This window comes from Malania oleifera, chromosome 12, assembly GCF_029873635.1.
Source record: "Malania oleifera isolate guangnan ecotype guangnan chromosome 12, ASM2987363v1, whole genome shotgun sequence".
Classification (NCBI taxonomy): domain Eukaryota; kingdom Viridiplantae; phylum Streptophyta; class Magnoliopsida; order Santalales; family Ximeniaceae; genus Malania; species Malania oleifera.
Window position 1 is genome coordinate 59,551,581 of NC_080428.1, and position 18,026 is coordinate 59,569,606.

At 35.5% G+C, this 18,026-nt stretch overlaps 1 protein-coding gene across 1 annotated transcript in view; it reads right to left on the reverse strand.

Moving 5' to 3' along the window:
• Nucleotides 1-8,345: 8,345 nt before the first annotated feature.
• LOC131144186 (uncharacterized) overlaps nucleotides 8,346-18,026 on the reverse strand; it is a 61,590-nt gene continuing 51,909 nt past the window's right edge. Inside the window, exon 3 of the mRNA XM_058092649.1 lies at nucleotides 8,346-9,596. Within this exon, the coding sequence (XP_057948632.1) occupies nucleotides 9,497-9,596 (100 nt within the window). The 3' untranslated portion in view covers nucleotides 8,346-9,496. The remainder of the gene's footprint in view (nucleotides 9,597-18,026) is intronic.

Sequence of the window (18,026 nt, forward strand, 5' to 3'; positions counted from 1 at the left end):
ACACAGGGCTTCGTCAACGAGAAAATACCGAGAGGGGTTCTGAGGCAGCCTAAATTTCGTCGACGAATACAAGGTCTCGTCAACAAAATTTGTGAAGGACTTGTGAACGAAGAACGAGCTCATCAACGAAATCCTTTGTTTTATATATATGAAAATCCAGATTTTAAAGCTTCATTAAGAAGCTAACTCACACTCTCTCTCTCTCCCCTTCGGTCCTCTCCCTTTCTTTTGTCAATTTCGGGCCATATATACGTTGGATTGACAATCCGAAGTCACCACGATGCTCCTGGCGGAGTTCTCTCTAAATCTGTTAGAACGGATCTTGGGAGAAAGCTAGTTGGAAATCATCCCGGAGTTGAGGTAAAGCTTTTTAAGCCATATTTGGTCTTGCGCTAGTTATAAGAAATGTTGTGCGCATGAAAATACTGAAGTTTAATACTGGGGGTTTCTAGTTTCAGGGTATTGGTCAGGGAACCCCTCAGGTGTTAAACTAAAATGTTTTTGGATAAAAACTTTCTACTCAATATTTGGATTTTTGATAGCTAAGGAAAATATTGTATGCTTAAAAATACTGAACTTTAATTCTAGGATTTTTCATTTTCAGTGTGTTGAGTTAGGAACCCTGTGGGTACGAGGAAAATTTTCTTAGGGGCTTTGCAGGAGTCAGGTAAGGAGATAAACTAAACTAGTACTGTTTTGGAAAATGCTTATATACATATAGTTATCATTTGATTTATGGAAAATGTATATGTATATGTATATGTATATATATATGTTTTATATTTGCAAAATACTGTGAAAATGATCATATGTTGAATATGTGGAAAATCTATTGTGTGGCATGAGTAAAAATGTTGTGAAATGCTGTTTTCTGGGAATGTGGATGATATGGATTTTTATGATGGAAAACCGGCGTATGGGCCGAGATGTTTTTATATAAATATATGTGGATGTGTTTGCCGTCGTATGGGTCGTGCTATGTGATTTGCCGGCGTACGGGTCGTGCTATGTGATTTGCCAACGTACGGGCTGTGCTATGTGATTTGTCGTCATACGGGCCGTGCTATGTGATTTGCCAGCGTACAGGTTGTGCTATGTGATTTACCGGCATACGAGTCGTGCTATGATAAAATGTGTAATATCGGCGTACGAGCCGATGATTTTCATGATACACATATATATGTGAAATAATATAATTGATGTGAAAATGAATGATATGAGATACCTATGTATCACAATTTTAGTATATGTATATGATATCAGAACCTAGTTGACTTGGTTTAAGCTAGCACTTACACGGTACCGTTGCTATGTGTCTATGGTCCTCGTGATCATGATATTTGTGTTAACGCCGCTGGGCGGAGTGGTGTGAGATTAGATGGTCAATATGGTTATGTTCAAGAAGTGTGCTGTTATCGCCCCTGATGTACGGACCAGTCTGGGTAGACCCATCGGACCTACAGACTAGACTATTGACTTGGCAGTGGTCGGCCAACCATTGTCAGGTCCTGCTTTCGGGCCACACAACCCAGTCATGTGGGGGTAATACATGACAACAGCCAGCTAACCTACTAGGAATGTTTTTATGATATTATTATTATAATATGAGATGAGATATGTTTATGAAATGCAGTATGTTCTACCGTGTTTTGATGTACTTATGTTTTTTCAGATTTGATAAACAATATTGAATATGTTATGTATGGTATATGTAGAACACAGAATACTCATGTTGCCACATACTAGTAATAGTTTATTTCCCTTACTGAGAGGTGTCTCACCCCTAAATTTCATTAACTTTTCAAGAACCCCAGATAGGAGAGCGGGAAAAGCCCCGCTGACATAGTGTGGATTATTAGCCCTTTTTGGAAGGGTAAGTTTTTGGTAGGGACAATTGGGTTTTTGTGGGAATTGTTCCTAAATTCCATTTTTGGAATATATATATATATACAGAGAGATAGTGATTGTAGTACTCTGGTATGTTGTATTGCACATTATGATGAGATGTATATGATTTTATACTTTCTGCTGCGTAGGCTTCTGCTGTATGTTCTGATGTATCCCTGGTACCCATGGGTCCTGGTGGATTGTGACCTGCTGTGTTAGGAAATGCAATGTGTGTGGTAATGATTATATATATATATATATATATATATAGTGTGTGTGTGTGTGTGTGTGTGGAAAATGAGCAGGTCGTGACAGTGTTTTTCCTCCTATTGCAGATGATGGTAGACGATTGATGAGATGACATGCATATCTAACAACCTCAACCCAAAACCTTTTGTCTAAGCCAGCATTAGACAACATACATCGAACTTTCTCCAGCAAAGTCCGATTCATGCACTTGGTCACCCCATTCTATTGTGGTGTATTTCGAACTGTGAAGTGTCGAGCAATACCTTCATCCTGACATACCTTCATAAACAGGTCACTCATGTATTTACCACCATTATTTGATCTGAACCATTTAATCTTTTTGCCAGTTTGAGTTTCAACTAATTTTTTCCACTTAAGGAAAATATCACACACTTCATTTTTATGATTCATAGAATACACCCAAACTCTTCTAGAAAAATCATCAACAAAAGTGACAAAATAATGCATACCACCCAACGAAGCCATTTTTGTGGGGCCCCATACATCTGTATGGATGTAGTTTAAAATACCTTCAGTCTGGTGGATTGCTATGTCAAATTTCACTTTAGCTTGTTTTCCCAAAATGCAATGCTCACAAAATTCAAGTTTGTACACCTTTGCACCTTTTAACAAACCTCGCTTAGCTAATTGTTGCAAATATTTTTCTCCTGCATGTGCTAATCGCATATGTTATAACTTGGTTGTATCTGAACCTACATCTTTCTCAGAAACAACAGCTGCTGAGCCAATAACTGTATTACCTTGTAAATAATACAAGTTATTTTTCCTTATTCCTTTCATCATCACCGGGGCACCTGATTTAATCTTTAAGGTTCCATCTTTCAAAGTGATAGTGAACCCTTTAGATTCTAAGGCACCCAATGAAATCAAATTCTTCTTTAGGCTTGGAACATACCTAACATCAGTCAAGGTCTTAATAGTTCCATCTTGACATTTCAACTATATTGATCCTATTCAAGTTGTTTTACAAGTATTATCATTTCCCATAAAAATAACCCCACCATCTAATTCTTCAAAATTAGAAAACCATTCCCTATTGGGACATATGTGATAGGAACAACAAGAATCCAAAATCCACTCACCAAAATAATGTGACGAAGATGTTCCAACAAGAGAAAAATCTGACTCACTTCTATCATCATTGGCTATATTGGCATTAGAATGTGTTTTCCCCTTATTCTTTTGCTGTAATTTAGGACAATCTTTCTTCCAATGCCCTCTCTCACAACAAAAGGCGCATTCATCTTTAGTAGGTCTCCCACGAGATTTACTCCTCCCATGAGATTTACTCTTCCTTCCAGGCATACGACTCTGAGAACGTCCCCTTATTGTTAGTGCTTCTGTTGTTTTCTTATGGACTCTCTGATCCTTCTTTTTGCATTCAGTACCAATCAATGCAGTACAAACAGCATCATAAGTAACTTTAGCTTTCCCATACAATAAAGTGGTGGTCAGATGTTCATACTCATCAGGGAGAGAATTCAGTAACAATATGACTTTATCCTCATCTTTCACCTTTTCATCCAAATTTAACAAATCGGCCAAAATTTTATTGAAAACATTTATGTGGTCATTAATCGAAATACCTAGTTGATACTGGAAGCGAAACAATTTCTTTTTTCAAATAGTGCCGATTTTCCAGACTCTTGGTCATAAATGTATCTTCCAATGTCTTCAACAATTTCTTTGCAGATGTCTCCCTCATAACACAATATTTCTGATTTTTCGCGAGACACAGACGAATCGTACCACATGTCTGACGATTGATCTTTTCCCAATCTTTGTCACCCATATCTACCGGTTTATCATCCAAAGCAATATCTAGTTCCTGTTGATACAAGATGTCCATCACCTCACATTGCCATATACCAAAATTATTGATACCATCAAATTTCTCCACCTCAAACCAAACATTAGCTATTGTCTTCGATGATGATGTCGAAGCTGAAGGGGTTGGAGTTCGTGTGGACAGAGTTTCTTCTACTGCTACACTAGTTTCTGACATCTTCTATATATTCAATAGCAACCAACAAAACAAAAGGCCTAGGATGAATAGTACGTACCAATTGTGTCTACTCTGTTTTATCCTATGAAATTCCACTTTGACCAGGCCGACCTTTAGGGAGCGACTGAGTCGCAATGGTCTCTGGGCACTCGCTTAGATAAGGTCTTTCTTAGGCATCAAACGTGGAATCAAGGATCCTAACAGAGGAACACCTCCGTATCAACACTATTCAACCTAACTCTGATACCAATTGTTGTGTCAGGCACCCCACTTGTGCCAAACACCAATACTACAATTATTGCTATTGAATATATAAGAAAATTAAAGCAATGCATAAATTAATAATAAAACAATTAAAAGAATAAGACAAGAAATTTACGAGGTTCGGTATAGAATTACTTACATCCTCGGGCGCCAATGATCAATCCACTACTTCTTAATAAAGTACAACTTTGAGGTTTATATTACAAATGAAAAGTTGAGCTCTTTATATAATTTCAACCTCAAGTTTAAAAAACACTTCTCTCGAATGTGGGACAAATAATATAAAAAATTCAAAACAATCTTTTATACTAATGTGGAAGTATTCTACCAATGTGGGACAAAAAACAACAAAAACCATTTTCTTTTCCAGTGAAACACCAAGTTGTGATGATCAAACTAACAAGGGAGAATTATTTTCCTTTGAATGACTTGAATCAAAATTATGCAAGGTTGTCACTATTTTATATCATCTATACTTATTTTGGTCCCATAGTGGGCACCAAACTGTTGCCATCGAAATTCATTAGACTGATCCACAATCTCAATTTAATGAAAATAAAGTTTAAAAAAAAATAAATTTGGAAATACTTTGAGGGATCTCTTTAATGCTTAAATTAGGGACCAAAGTAGTAAGAATAATATGACAATAGTATAAGAATTGTGTTGGTATGAGATGCCATACCTTCCGTTGAGGTCCCTATTTATAATAGTAAAAGACTCTTTTGATATATGTTACCAAGTGCCCTTAATTAAAAGGGACTTAAAAGGGAGTTAAAAAGTGCGTTATTTGTTCTCCTAGGATTCATTTTGTTTTCTTATAGATATTATTTTGCTTACCGTCAGTACTCATAATCAAATTTATTGGGTCATGCGATGTTAATCTTGAAGTGCTAAATTATATATATATGTGTGTGTGCGCGCGCGCGCGCGCCTGCGTGTTTTATGACTTTATCTACATCATTCATTCATTGTGTATCATTGGAATAATAATCAATTTTCTAATTCGAGAACATACGAATATGAACAAGAGATTAAGAGATTATTTAGAACCATTTATACAGAAATATTTTTAAAAAAAAGGTGTTGAATTTAATAACTATTAGTTGAATTGAAAAAATACTAAAAGTTTTAAGTGGTATTTGATTATATTTAAAGTAAGTGGTATTTGAATGCTTACTTTTATTATAGGTTGTTACATGATTAATTTTAAATTAAAAATGTTAATTTAATAATTTCATTAATAATTATTTTAATTATTTTTAATTAGAATTAATAAAATAATATATGATTATTATTTTTAATTAAAAATAATTTTATTATTAATGTATATTTATGACATATGTCTATCATATTAATTTGTCATAAAACTAATATAATTAATTAAATTAATATTTTAATTTATTTAATATTAATTTAAATTAATAGATGGTTCTTCTTTGTTCCATAATTGAATTATATTTTATTAATAATTGATATGTCATAATGCATAGTAAAATAATACATAATTATTTTTTATGTATATTAAAATTTTAAAATTTAATTAGAAAAATTAATATAATTATCAATTAAATTTGGAATTAAAATTATGGATTTGGGTGTGAATTTCAATATAATGCAATATAAAATTATACTAAAAATTATTTAAATTCACCCGAACTCAAATTCAAAATTTAAAATTCGTATTTCCAAAATCTTTAAGTTTTTAATAACTATACACACTACATAATATAGCTAACTATGCTACTATTTGTAATTCAATTTAGTCAAGACCAAATAAATTATAATTTTTTAAAATCTTAGAATAAATCTTTCATAATATTTTCAATTGTGTTAAAAAAAGAAAAATTAATGAATATACATTTTCTTTAAATATTTTTTTGATTTAATTTATAAAATTAGGATTAAATACCATCTCACTTAGACCATGACTAATTGAGGAAAATTATTATTCTTTTCAATTAGTTTTTAAATTGATTTATAATTCAACAATATTGTATTGCAACTTCGTTGTAAGCTTGATAGGTGGGTGACAAAAAAGAGCATTCAATTTAATTGGAAATTTAAGACTCCATATTAACTGTTTCTGATATTGTCCTAGGAGTTGACTTAAAATTCAAATATTATTCTTAAAATCACAAGAAAAATTTGTAATTCGTTATTTTATACTACTAACTTATTGATAAAAACAATTGTAAATTTAACATTAAAATGTTGTGATGAAAAAGAGCACCTTTCGAAGGTTTGTTTACCTCGGAATTTTGCTTTAAAAATGAAAATTATAGGTTTTTCTCTTATTTAAATCGTTAAAATCTAAGGGCCCGTTTAACTATGAGGATAATTTTTATTTTACCATTTTAATTTTCTAAAAAAAATATTTTAAAATAAGCTTATTTTTTAGTTTTGCTACTTCTTTAAAAAAATTATAAATAATAATAATAAGTTTTGACACTATGCACAATACCTATTATACAATCTTTTTCTTTATATTTCATATTATTCATTGCAAGTAAGTGTAATTGTTATGTGCCCTTTCTATTCTTTTATTTGGTTGATTTTGTACAATAAGTACACCATCAATTTTATACCATCTCTTGGTCTTAGAAAAAGGCATGGCTATAACATATTTACCCAATTGATTTTTGAGGGCAATTTAGAATTGACTTGGATTTTGTGGGCATTTTAGAGTTGCAAAAGATTAACTTTGCTATGCTAACTTTTGCTCATTAAATTTTTAATCAACTTGAGCTCGTATGGAGTTTAAACCAAACTTTAATATGTTTGTTCAAACTTTTTCATTACGTAAATGAACAAACTATAGAGCCCTTACCAAGCCAACTTACCAACATGCTCGTAGGTGTATTAGTTCTTTTGGAACCTCTCACTCTAAGAGGCAGAAGACTCTAAATATTTTTCAAAACAAAATGATATAAAAGGAGCTTTTACTAATACCGTCTTAGAGCTTCATTGCCCTCAGAAAGCCAATCTATTAACCTAACTAAATTCAAATTAGGGAGTTTCAACCATACAAGGTCATATCCAAATGGTGCATGCTTTTAAGCTACTATAGTCTATTAAGTCTAATTCAACCTTATTAAACGAAACCCATAAATGAGCATGATTCAAGCCTATTAAATGAATCCAAATCAAGTCGAAACAAGCCAAATCCATTCATATTCAATAAACGACCTTAAAAATTGAGCATCAAAATTGCACATTTATATAATGAGCAACCCTGAACGAACTCTCATTATATCAAACTCTCAAGCCGCTCATGAGCAACTTGATTTGCTTGTAACTCTAGTCAACATGCTAACTAAAAGATAATCGTTTTAATAATTTCAAGTTTGTTTATACTTCTCCTAGTTATATTAATTATTATCTATATTTTGAGTAATGTATATAGAACACTATGAGCAAAATTTGTTTAAAATTTATTTAAACTTTAATTTGTTAATTTAGAGTGTAAAATTTTTTGTTTACTAAATACCCAACAGGTAGATTTCAAACAAATTAGATTGCTCTTATGATTCTTAATTTATGATTTTAATCTTAATATTATTTTTTCAGAAGCCGCGCTCATTAATCAGATTCTAGAGGCTCATTAATCAGATTCTATGCCTTTTTTTCATATAAAGCTAAGCCATATGTAAAATTTTTCACATTTAAATACTTCGATTTCTTACCTCAAAGTGAAATTTATCAGACTTCAAATTAAACGTAAAAAAAGGAAAAAAAAAAAAAAAGAGAAGAAAAATAAAAGAGCCCAAAGACTTGGACAAGTTTGTTGGTTAGATCTTTGGGATCAAAGTCTTTGTAAGATTGCATCAGTTACTATTTTTTTTTTTTGGTATATGCTCCTTTACAAAGTTATCTAATCTATGTTTGGAAATATGAATTTCGAAATTTGAACCTAAAATTCTTTTGAACATGATATAAAATTATATTGACCTGCTAAATCTATACAAATAAGTCCAAAGCTTAAAATTCACATTCCCAAACACCGCCCAATACATTTTTATTTTATTTTTTTCTGTAGTTACACAATAGAATACTAAAAAGAGGAACACTAAAATTCCCCCTGCTCTTTGCATATGAGCTAATTGATTCCATTCTTGGGCAGCAATGCTCCGAAAAGCACTAATAAAATGCTCTAGAAATATAATATATTCAACCAGATCATCGCCCTGCATGGGTTGGGCTCACCAAGACAATTTATAAAGGTTCTTTGCTTGACTCAGCCAAATACTTCAAGTCTGCACCACCATTAGATGACTTCCAGAGCCAGAAAACAAATAGAAAAAATGCATGAAGTTTGTTTCCAGGACAGTACCTTGGCAGGGTGGCATCCTTAAACATGACATCTAAGCTGTTTTAAGGATTTATGCAGCTTATTTTATTTAATCAAGATATTAATATTCCTGCCATATCGGACTCTGCTAATATTTCTTTGATCACGACACAAAGCCCTCCAGAATGATCAACTCAGTCTAACAGGTCTAAAAGATTTTGGCACCTCTGTTAGAACCTCCTCAAGACATGTCCGTTGCCTACGAAAGATGAAGCTTTCTAACAAGCAAAAGAAACACAAAAGGAAATGGAGAAGGCATCTTTCCATCTGCAAGTGATGGGAATGGAATCCACAGAGAACAATGAAGGAAAGAAAAGGGAGAATAAGAGACCAGGGTGGCAGCTCTCTATACATACTGGTTTCCTGAAGATCTGAAATTGCCCAAGAACGAAGAAAAACAACAAAATGAAGCTCCTGCTCCAGTTCCCATGCTGCTTGTGCTTCTGCTTTGTGAAGTCCAAAGAGGATAAAAACAAGGATAAAAAAGAGAAGGAAGCAAAGGGGGAATAACAGATCATGAAACAAAGGATGAAATAGTGTGAAATGCCTGCTTTTGTTTCTCCTCTTTTTCTTTCCTTCTTGGAGGAATGCGTCAAAAATTGTACCCGTCTTTTCATTTGATATGTACTATAAAATGGCCCTCTTAAGGGGTCTTTCTTCTGAATATTGTTCATGTTGTTGCCTGTAATTGCCTGTAATACTTGACAGGTGAAAAAACATCTTCATTCACTCTTTTTGCTTGTCTCTACACAATCTTTTGGCACCAATCCCATCTCTTTGATTTGATCTTCAACCGAAACCAAACCAGTCTCTGCAAGAAACCTGAGGGGAAGAAACACGGCATATAAACACATCAAGCAAAAATATTAAAGCAGTTCATATTTTGGAATTTTGTTCTTTCAAGTTGGATGATTTTAAGAATTTAAGTCCTAACACAGGCCATTACTTGATTGTATGAATGTACTAATAAACTATAAACTGAGAAGAGGCCTTCCACCTTTGTAACCCCACAACTGCCACCGCCCACCACTAAACTTATCCATGCAAGAAGAAGCAGGAGAAGGAAAGTGACTGCTCTATTTATTTATTTATTTTTAATTTTATCCTAATTATATATGGTGAAATTGAAACCACATGTCAGCATCTAAATGGTCTCTGCTTACAACTAGACAGGTACGTGTATGTTTTATGCTTCACTTCCCAGAATAAAATCTAAATGCCCACAATTGATACCTCACATTCTGAAAGACATTTTCATTAGTGATCATATCAACAGAATAAGTTTTTAGGTTCAACATAACATGGTAAACTTATGACTCAAATTGATAGGCGTCAAGAATTAACCACTGCAGAAATCTGAGAGCTCCAAATTTGAGAGTTGCAATGCATAGCCATTTTTATTGGTAGTTCATTGCCTGACTTCACCTAATTTGCCCCTTTACATTCCTCTATTATTTTTTTTTAAATGCCTTCATTGTTGTGCCTACCCAAATTGCATCTAACCAATTGCATGCACCCAAACCTAATCATTCTTTTTAGCTACTAATTGTGAGCTTCAATAATAGTTGTTAGATTACCACTGAGCCAACAATGTGTATCAAGCTCTAACACTTCCCCATACATGCAGCCTGATAATGCATGGAGAGATAACACACAATAGATAACACCAATTACAAGGAATACAGTAATTTTTTAAACACCATATAATAAATGCGGGCAATGAGGCTAGAACCCAGGACCTCCTAGCAACCAGCTCTGAAACCAAGTTAGATTACCACTTTCCCTAAAACGCTTAAGCTGTTAGCTTGTGGGCCAACAATGGATATCAAGTTTTAAACATAATCAACATTGACAGTACTCAAGTTGTCTTTAGTCTAAATATTAGAACACCTGGCTTCCTTGTCTACATGTCCTCCTATCATGATCATTACAAACTTAAATAAAGCGAATCCTACCATTAAAAAAATATTGACTGCTAGAACAAGCAGATCCCATCTTTAAGAAACCCTAACCCCTACTCAGTTAACCAACTCTAGCTTACCATCATGGAATTTTGCAAGAGAGGCTAATTTACGCACTAACATAGCAATCATAGGATTCTGCAGAAGTGAGGCTACTTTCTGCACTGATGTAGCGACTCTAATAGGTTGCATGAAAATCATCTAAAGAAACAACCCATTGAAGGTTATCTTAGTCACTCAACATTATTAATGTGTTAGTGTTATGTTAATAAGTGAGAGTTAGAAAGGGTATTATGGTCATTGATATGTGCTATGGCATATACTATAAATCGAGAGAGAGAGACCTATCATTGTTATTAGGTCTTCCATTTGACCTAATTATTCAACATGGTATCAGAGTAAGATTCAACCTAAACCCTACCACCACCACCAAACCAAATCCTAAACCCTACCACCAAACCAAACCCTAAATATAACCATCACATGCAAATCAGTCTGCATAGGAGGATCAACCACACTCCAACAGCCTAGAAACAAGTCCAGGGACTGCTGGAAAACTCAACCATTGCCAGAAAATTCCCTGGCCTCGCTGCTCAAAACCTTCAAAACCCTTCCATATTTCACAAAACCAACCATATAACCAACAACAGAACCCTATGATCTATAGATCTGCAAAACCTCATTGCTGGAAACATCCTCACATGCCGCCATGCGCAAGCCTACTGCCGGCAGTGCGGATCCCAAGCACTGGTCTGTGAGACAAAATCCGGCCACCTTTTTCTGCTTTTTTTTTTTTTTTTGGTAGAATGTCTTGATTACTTCCATAGACCATAATATCAAGCTATTGGGCATGTTTTTTGTTCAAAAATCCAACTTTTTTCAACCATGCACTTTTGGCAATTCAGTTCTGTCGTTCGGTACAAATAAAGTTCATTGGTGAGTCTCTTGGAGCAGTGGCAGTGTTTATATATCGATTTTGTAGGGCTGTGGCAGTGCTATGTCCAGTTGTTAGTGACTCAATCGTGATTGAATCAGTGGTTGACATGTTTGTGTTTGTTTTGGTTGGTCTGAAAGTTCACTTGTGGTTGTTTCGGTTGGTCCAAAAGTTCATTTTTGGAATCCAAAAACCATTTTGTTCACAGCAAATTTCTGATTTGCTGCTGTATTGAGGTTGTGTGTGTGTTGGGTGGCATCCTCAAATCCCAAAAGTGTATTTCCCTCATTAGGCACTTGTTCAAGCGAACAGCGTACTATAATAATCTCGAAGGAAGGGTATTCAAGGTTTCTGTAGCATCAAGCATATTATCACATTGCATCTTTTGCTCAGATGGTAATCCTAGTGTTTATATGTCATCTGGTATCTCTCCCACTGGTCCTTAGTTACTGATTTTGCTACTACCGACCATATAACAAGTGTAACCAACTTCTTTTCTACCCTTGAATATCCTAAAAATATATCTCCAAATTATCCTTGCTTATAGGTACACAACTACAGTAACGGGATAGAAAGTTTCTACTCCCTCCATCTCTCTTTCTTCTGTCTTGTACATAAGTCCCTTTCAATCTCATGTTAGTAAGCCTACAAAGGCATTAAATTGTTCTGTAACCTTCTTTCCTAATTATGTGGTTATTTAGGATCTAAATATGAGGAAGACAATTAACACAAGATGTGAGGCTCGAGGACCTTACTACTTAGAGTCGCTCTCTTCTCCTATTGCCTGCACAACAGCTGCCACACCACTTCAAATCCATTGTCACCTTGGTCATCCATATATGGATAAATTGAAACAACTAGTCCCTACCTTGAGCATCCATCCAGATGATACGCCCAAAACAAATTTTTGCATTCCCAATTTTCACTACCAATGGATTGTCATGCCATTTGGGCTTAAGGTGGCCCCATCCATCCTCCAAAGGGCGATGATCAAGATCTTCCAGCCCATTCTCCATCATGCCCTTATATATATTGATGATATTCTCCAGTTCTCGAGAGACATGGCATCCCATGCTAAACTCCTTAATCAGTTTAAGGAGATTGCTGCACATGATGGAATCATGCTGTCAGAAAAGAAGCTGATAATTGGGGTTAAAGCAATGGATTTCCTTGGGTGGAAGATAAGCCAAGGGAAGTACGAATTGCAGCCACACATTGCAACACAGCTTAACACTTTCCCAGACACTCATATGACGACAAAGCAACTGCAACAATTTCTTGGCATTGTTAATTATATGGCAGACTTTGTCCCAAAGTTGGCAGTCTATACAGCACCATTGCATCAGCTATTAAAAAAGAAAGATGTACACCCATGGGAATCTAGACACACCAAAGTAATAAATTCATTTAAAGGAATGGCTATGCAATTGCCACCTCGCTAGATTCCTAACAAGGGAAAAAGAATCCTGCAAACTTATGCAAGTGACAATTACTCGGGTGCAGCCTTAATTGAAGAAAAAGAAGATTGGACTAGACACGTTTGTGCATACAAGAGGGGAGCATTCAAAGAATCTGAATTGCATTATCACTCCACATTCAAGGAGATCTTTAGCGGTAAAAAGGGGGATTGAGAAATTTGAGTTCCATCTAATTGGGCATACTTTTATAGTAGAGATGGATACGTCATCTTTTCCAAAGATGATACAATTCAAGCAAAAGATCCTCCCACAAGGAGAACTTCTTAGATGGGTTAACTGTTTCTCATAGTATAAATTTGAAGTGAAGCACATCAAAGGAAAGCACAACATCATTAATGACTTCCTTTCAAGAGCAACCAATCTCCAAGTCCTCTTCATTATGGCATCCTCATCTTCTTCAAGTTCATCCAGTTTCACAAAAAGAATCCAAAGTCTCCCTAGTGAAATCCGAGACAATATTCTTTGTCATGCCATTGATAGGGGAAACACCAAAATGATACAAGGGCTTCTATCTATTCTTCTTTTCAACTATGATCTAGTTGATGCCCCACTAAAATAACTTGACTGGCACTCACTCTATCCCTACCTCAATGGCCTCTGGGGACCCCACTCTGTCCTACATTAATTTCCCTAAAGAATCCTTCCTTCTCCTTCGATATTTAGCCATATCGTATCGTATTTGTATGGTCCTACATAAGCCATGGACATATGTTTTCATCAGAAACAGAAGGCAAAGGCCCCAACAGTATAGTTACATAAAAAACTAGTTCCTATTTTTCAGAACTGAAGAGCAGTGAGTTAATTGGCTTGATTTCATGACAGGTTTCCTGTATTTCTGGTCACCTTTCACCTCAGGGGGGAGGTACAAACTCAAAGAAGGGAGATATATGTCAATATCTTCCCCATATGTGAAAGGATAAGATGCTTCAAGGAAAATCCTTTTGCAGATCCTCACTTATCAGCATCCCATTGGGTGGAGACAAGGAAAAGCATGTGCTATTTCAACAATGTTGACCCAGACAAGCTACCACAAGACCTGTTCAACCTGTTCATTACCAAGATGATGGAAGAGCCAAGACTACCCATTACTCAGTCCAATTCCTCCACTTCTATAAAACCTACATAACATGTTGGCACTATATTATATGGACCAAACAAGTAATAATGGAACTACTAACGACCTAGAAGTCATGGCCCTCTATCTAGCATAGGAATAAAAGGAATACAAAGCAAGATACGATCTATAAGATGCCATGACAGCACCAACTCAGCTCTTTGGCCTTTTGACAACTTTAGCTTTCTGTCACATGTCTTATATTGTCAGCCCCCTGTATTGTCAGCTTCAACATTATGTCATGTGTCTTGTATGCTTGTATTGTCAATTTTAGCTTTAGAAAAGTAGCTTTAATATATGTCACACGTCTTGTACGGAGAACAAAATATGACACAGCATATTCTGTTTCTCCACTCTATATAAAGAGTCCTCTAGCCTAAAGAGGGGTAGAACAAGCGAGAACTAAGAGTCTCTTGTAATAGTTCTCTTGTCTTCCCCTCTAGTCTTGTCTCTTGAATGTTTGATTAATGAAATATCTTTCAGTGTGTTTCTTACTCTATTGTTCCCTATTATACTCTTTCTTTTTATCAATCCTACACTGAGTGCCCAATTGGTATCAAAGTCATGGCAGCTTGAAGACTCCTTTGGAGCCTTCATCACTCCTTGAGTGATGGATCTCTTCGCCCACAGCTGAGTTCTTGTTCTAACTCAATATGCTATGTGGTTGTCACACCTTATGTGGATCCTCCACATCTAAACAGTGAACAAAGTCAAATTGAATGTTTCATTCTAAGCATACCCTTTCTATTGAAGTTATCAAAGAGTAAGACCTAAGTTTCCCTTGACCTGTTGAGAGGCAGTGGAAGGCTGTGTTTCGGTCGGGTGTAGTTGGCTTCTTTAGTGATTGATAGCATGGTTTTAAATAAAGGCCGCAACCGTTACGTAACGCCGTTACGTAACAGTTTTTTGTGTTGCCGATACCATTTGACACCGCGAAATTGGTGTGAATAAAAATCACGGCTGTAACAGCCGTTACGGACCGCGACCGTTACGTAAAGGCCGCTGTGGCCGTTACGTAACTGCTACAAGACTGTTACACCAAAAAAATTATTTTATTTTTTACTTTTTCTTCTTACTTTTTCCCTCTCTTTCATAAATCATTCTCAATATACCATGTGGCGAGAGAGGGAACAAATTATAATGAGGATGACAACGATACAAAATTTGCTATTTCTTTAAATACTCACAATAGATGCGTTAATTAACAATTTGAAAATAGTAGTTAGGAAAATATTTTATTTTGATAATATTAGTAATGTGATATTTATGTTCTATATTTTCCAACTTCAACCATCTTTCTTTTCTAGCTAATTTATATTTGTATTATTTGTATGTCTTATGTATCTAATAGATTAATGGAGTGTATAATGTATTTTGTTCTATTAATTAATTTAGCACACATAAGAATTTATCACAGATAAGAACAATGAGAAGTATAAATGCACACGCACACGTAATTTTTCTATCAATGGTGGTTTAAAACAAATGTAAACTTGTTGTACTTACTAAAGAACTTAGTTACTTGAACTAAATGATCCAAAATACACTAAAACTCTTTCTAAGAAGGGATTAAAGCTTAAAACATGCAAGTACGCTAATAAGCACAAGGTTGTGCGTGCTTCAAAAAAATTCACGATCGTTACACCCGCTTCCCGTTATGTAACATCCGCTACTCCCGCTTCCCCATTACACCTGTTACCGTTATGCTACGCTAACCGCGACCGCGATTTAAAACCACAATTGATAGGGAATAGGAATACTTAGATTTGATTCAGTTTTATTTATAGGTTGGGCAAGGATCTATTCATTCATAGGTTGTGAGAATAGATTCTGAACGTGTCAATTAAGAAAACCATGTCTTCTAGAGCCATGATCACTCTATCTCCATCCTTCAGCTCTTCTCCAAGATCTTCATCTGTGTTTAGCTTAGATCGTCTTAATTATATTCACGAAGTAGATTATGTAGCAGAATATGGCCTTGTCCCTCAAATCAAAAGTTCCTAAATCACAAACCCATACTATGACAAAACCAAATATCCTTTAAATCTTCTGAAGAGAAACACTAGCAAAATAGTTATGCCAAGAGGCGTCAAAGAGATTATCAAGGCATCACCCTTTGATTCTCACCAGCTTTTGGCAATTGAAGCAGAATAATTTGTCAACTTGGAATTCTCCCCAGATCTTCCATGGAAGTATCTCAACTAGGGATTTACCCATATCCACATTGGTGTAGTCAAGTTGTACCTTACCTTCCAATGGAGGAAAGGTCTTCCTGTTTTCTCCAAGATTGCACTCCTCGATTCAAAGTTTTGTAAGTACGAGCATGCTTGCAACATCACCATGCAAACAACATTGACTGCAAGAACGATTAGCTTTACAACCTTTCCCAACTTTTACTTAAACTTATCGGATCCAAATGTGAGGGCTGCTCTCAAAGTTCAGATCTAGATTGTCATAACATCTCAGATCTCTAATTCTATAGCGGCCACTCTTCACCATTAGATGGTCTACAAACTGCAGAGCCACTCTTTTGATCTGGCAACTCCTCGAGAAAACCAAGACGCTCTCCTTGTTAATTACGATTCTACTCTTTTCCCGAGTCATGCCCATATCCAAAGACAGCTTCCCAAAGAATAGCTAATCAAGATTCTCCTAGAATCTTGGGTTACCATGTATAAGCAACTGCGTCAGATCCCCAAACCAGCCATTTGCCATGATTTAGTCTATTAAACTATGAAGAATGGCAGCGTTCACATCTCCTTCCCAAAGGTTCAAGAATCTACGACAAGATTTTCTTCTTATCATGTCTTTCCTATCATGATGATTCAACCTCATCAAGTGCCATCGGCATTTCAAAAAGAACAAAGGATAGTGATTAGGCCGCCAACTACTTCTATCGACCTGGCCGATCCAGCATCTCTAGAATCTTAGGTCATGATCCCATGCTTCAAGGGAGATGGATTCCGATCTACCAACCCATGACCAAAAACAACCACAAGTGGTTTGGCGTTGACTATACTTGTGATGAATGTCTTAATGTTCCTATGTATGGGTCTGATGAAGAAGAAGTCAGAGGAAGGAAAAAGAAAAACAAATCTCGGCAGAAACTCAAGAAGAAATACAAAGATGGAGATCCAACAGTCAGCTTGTACGGAGAGCCATCAGGGAAATTTGACTACAATGTCAAATATTAAGAAAAGAAGGCACAAAACAATGATGATCTTCCCCAGGTTAAAATGCTATGACACTCAAGCTATGATGGTGACTTTCCACCATTAGAGTACAAAGATGTGAGGTCTCAAACAAAACATTCCAAGAAGATCAAAGATCCAATTGACGTCAACCTAGATGGATCTACTACGCAAGTTCCAATAGAGGCAATTCTCAACTGGTAGTCGGAGAATGCCCTTGCCTAGAATAAAATGTTAGAACAAATTGTTGATAACAAAAGGGAGTTAGCCAATAAAGTTGAGAACAAGTTTGACATTACATCCATCCTCGTCGATAAATGCCAAAATCACATCCAGAGGTTGCATGAGGAACTTATGCAAATGATCAAGCACATGTCAGCATTCTCTCCTGCTTTCAAAAAGAAAGAAGCAGAAATGCAACACCTTAAGGCTCAACTAAATTCTCTCAAGCAAAGGCAGCAACAGCAGCATAGACAGATGAGGATAGATCCTCTATTCGTGCCATCCACTTTGGCTTTCAACTCTGCTCAGCCAACATATTAGCATATATCGATGTAGGCATCCTTCAAAGGTA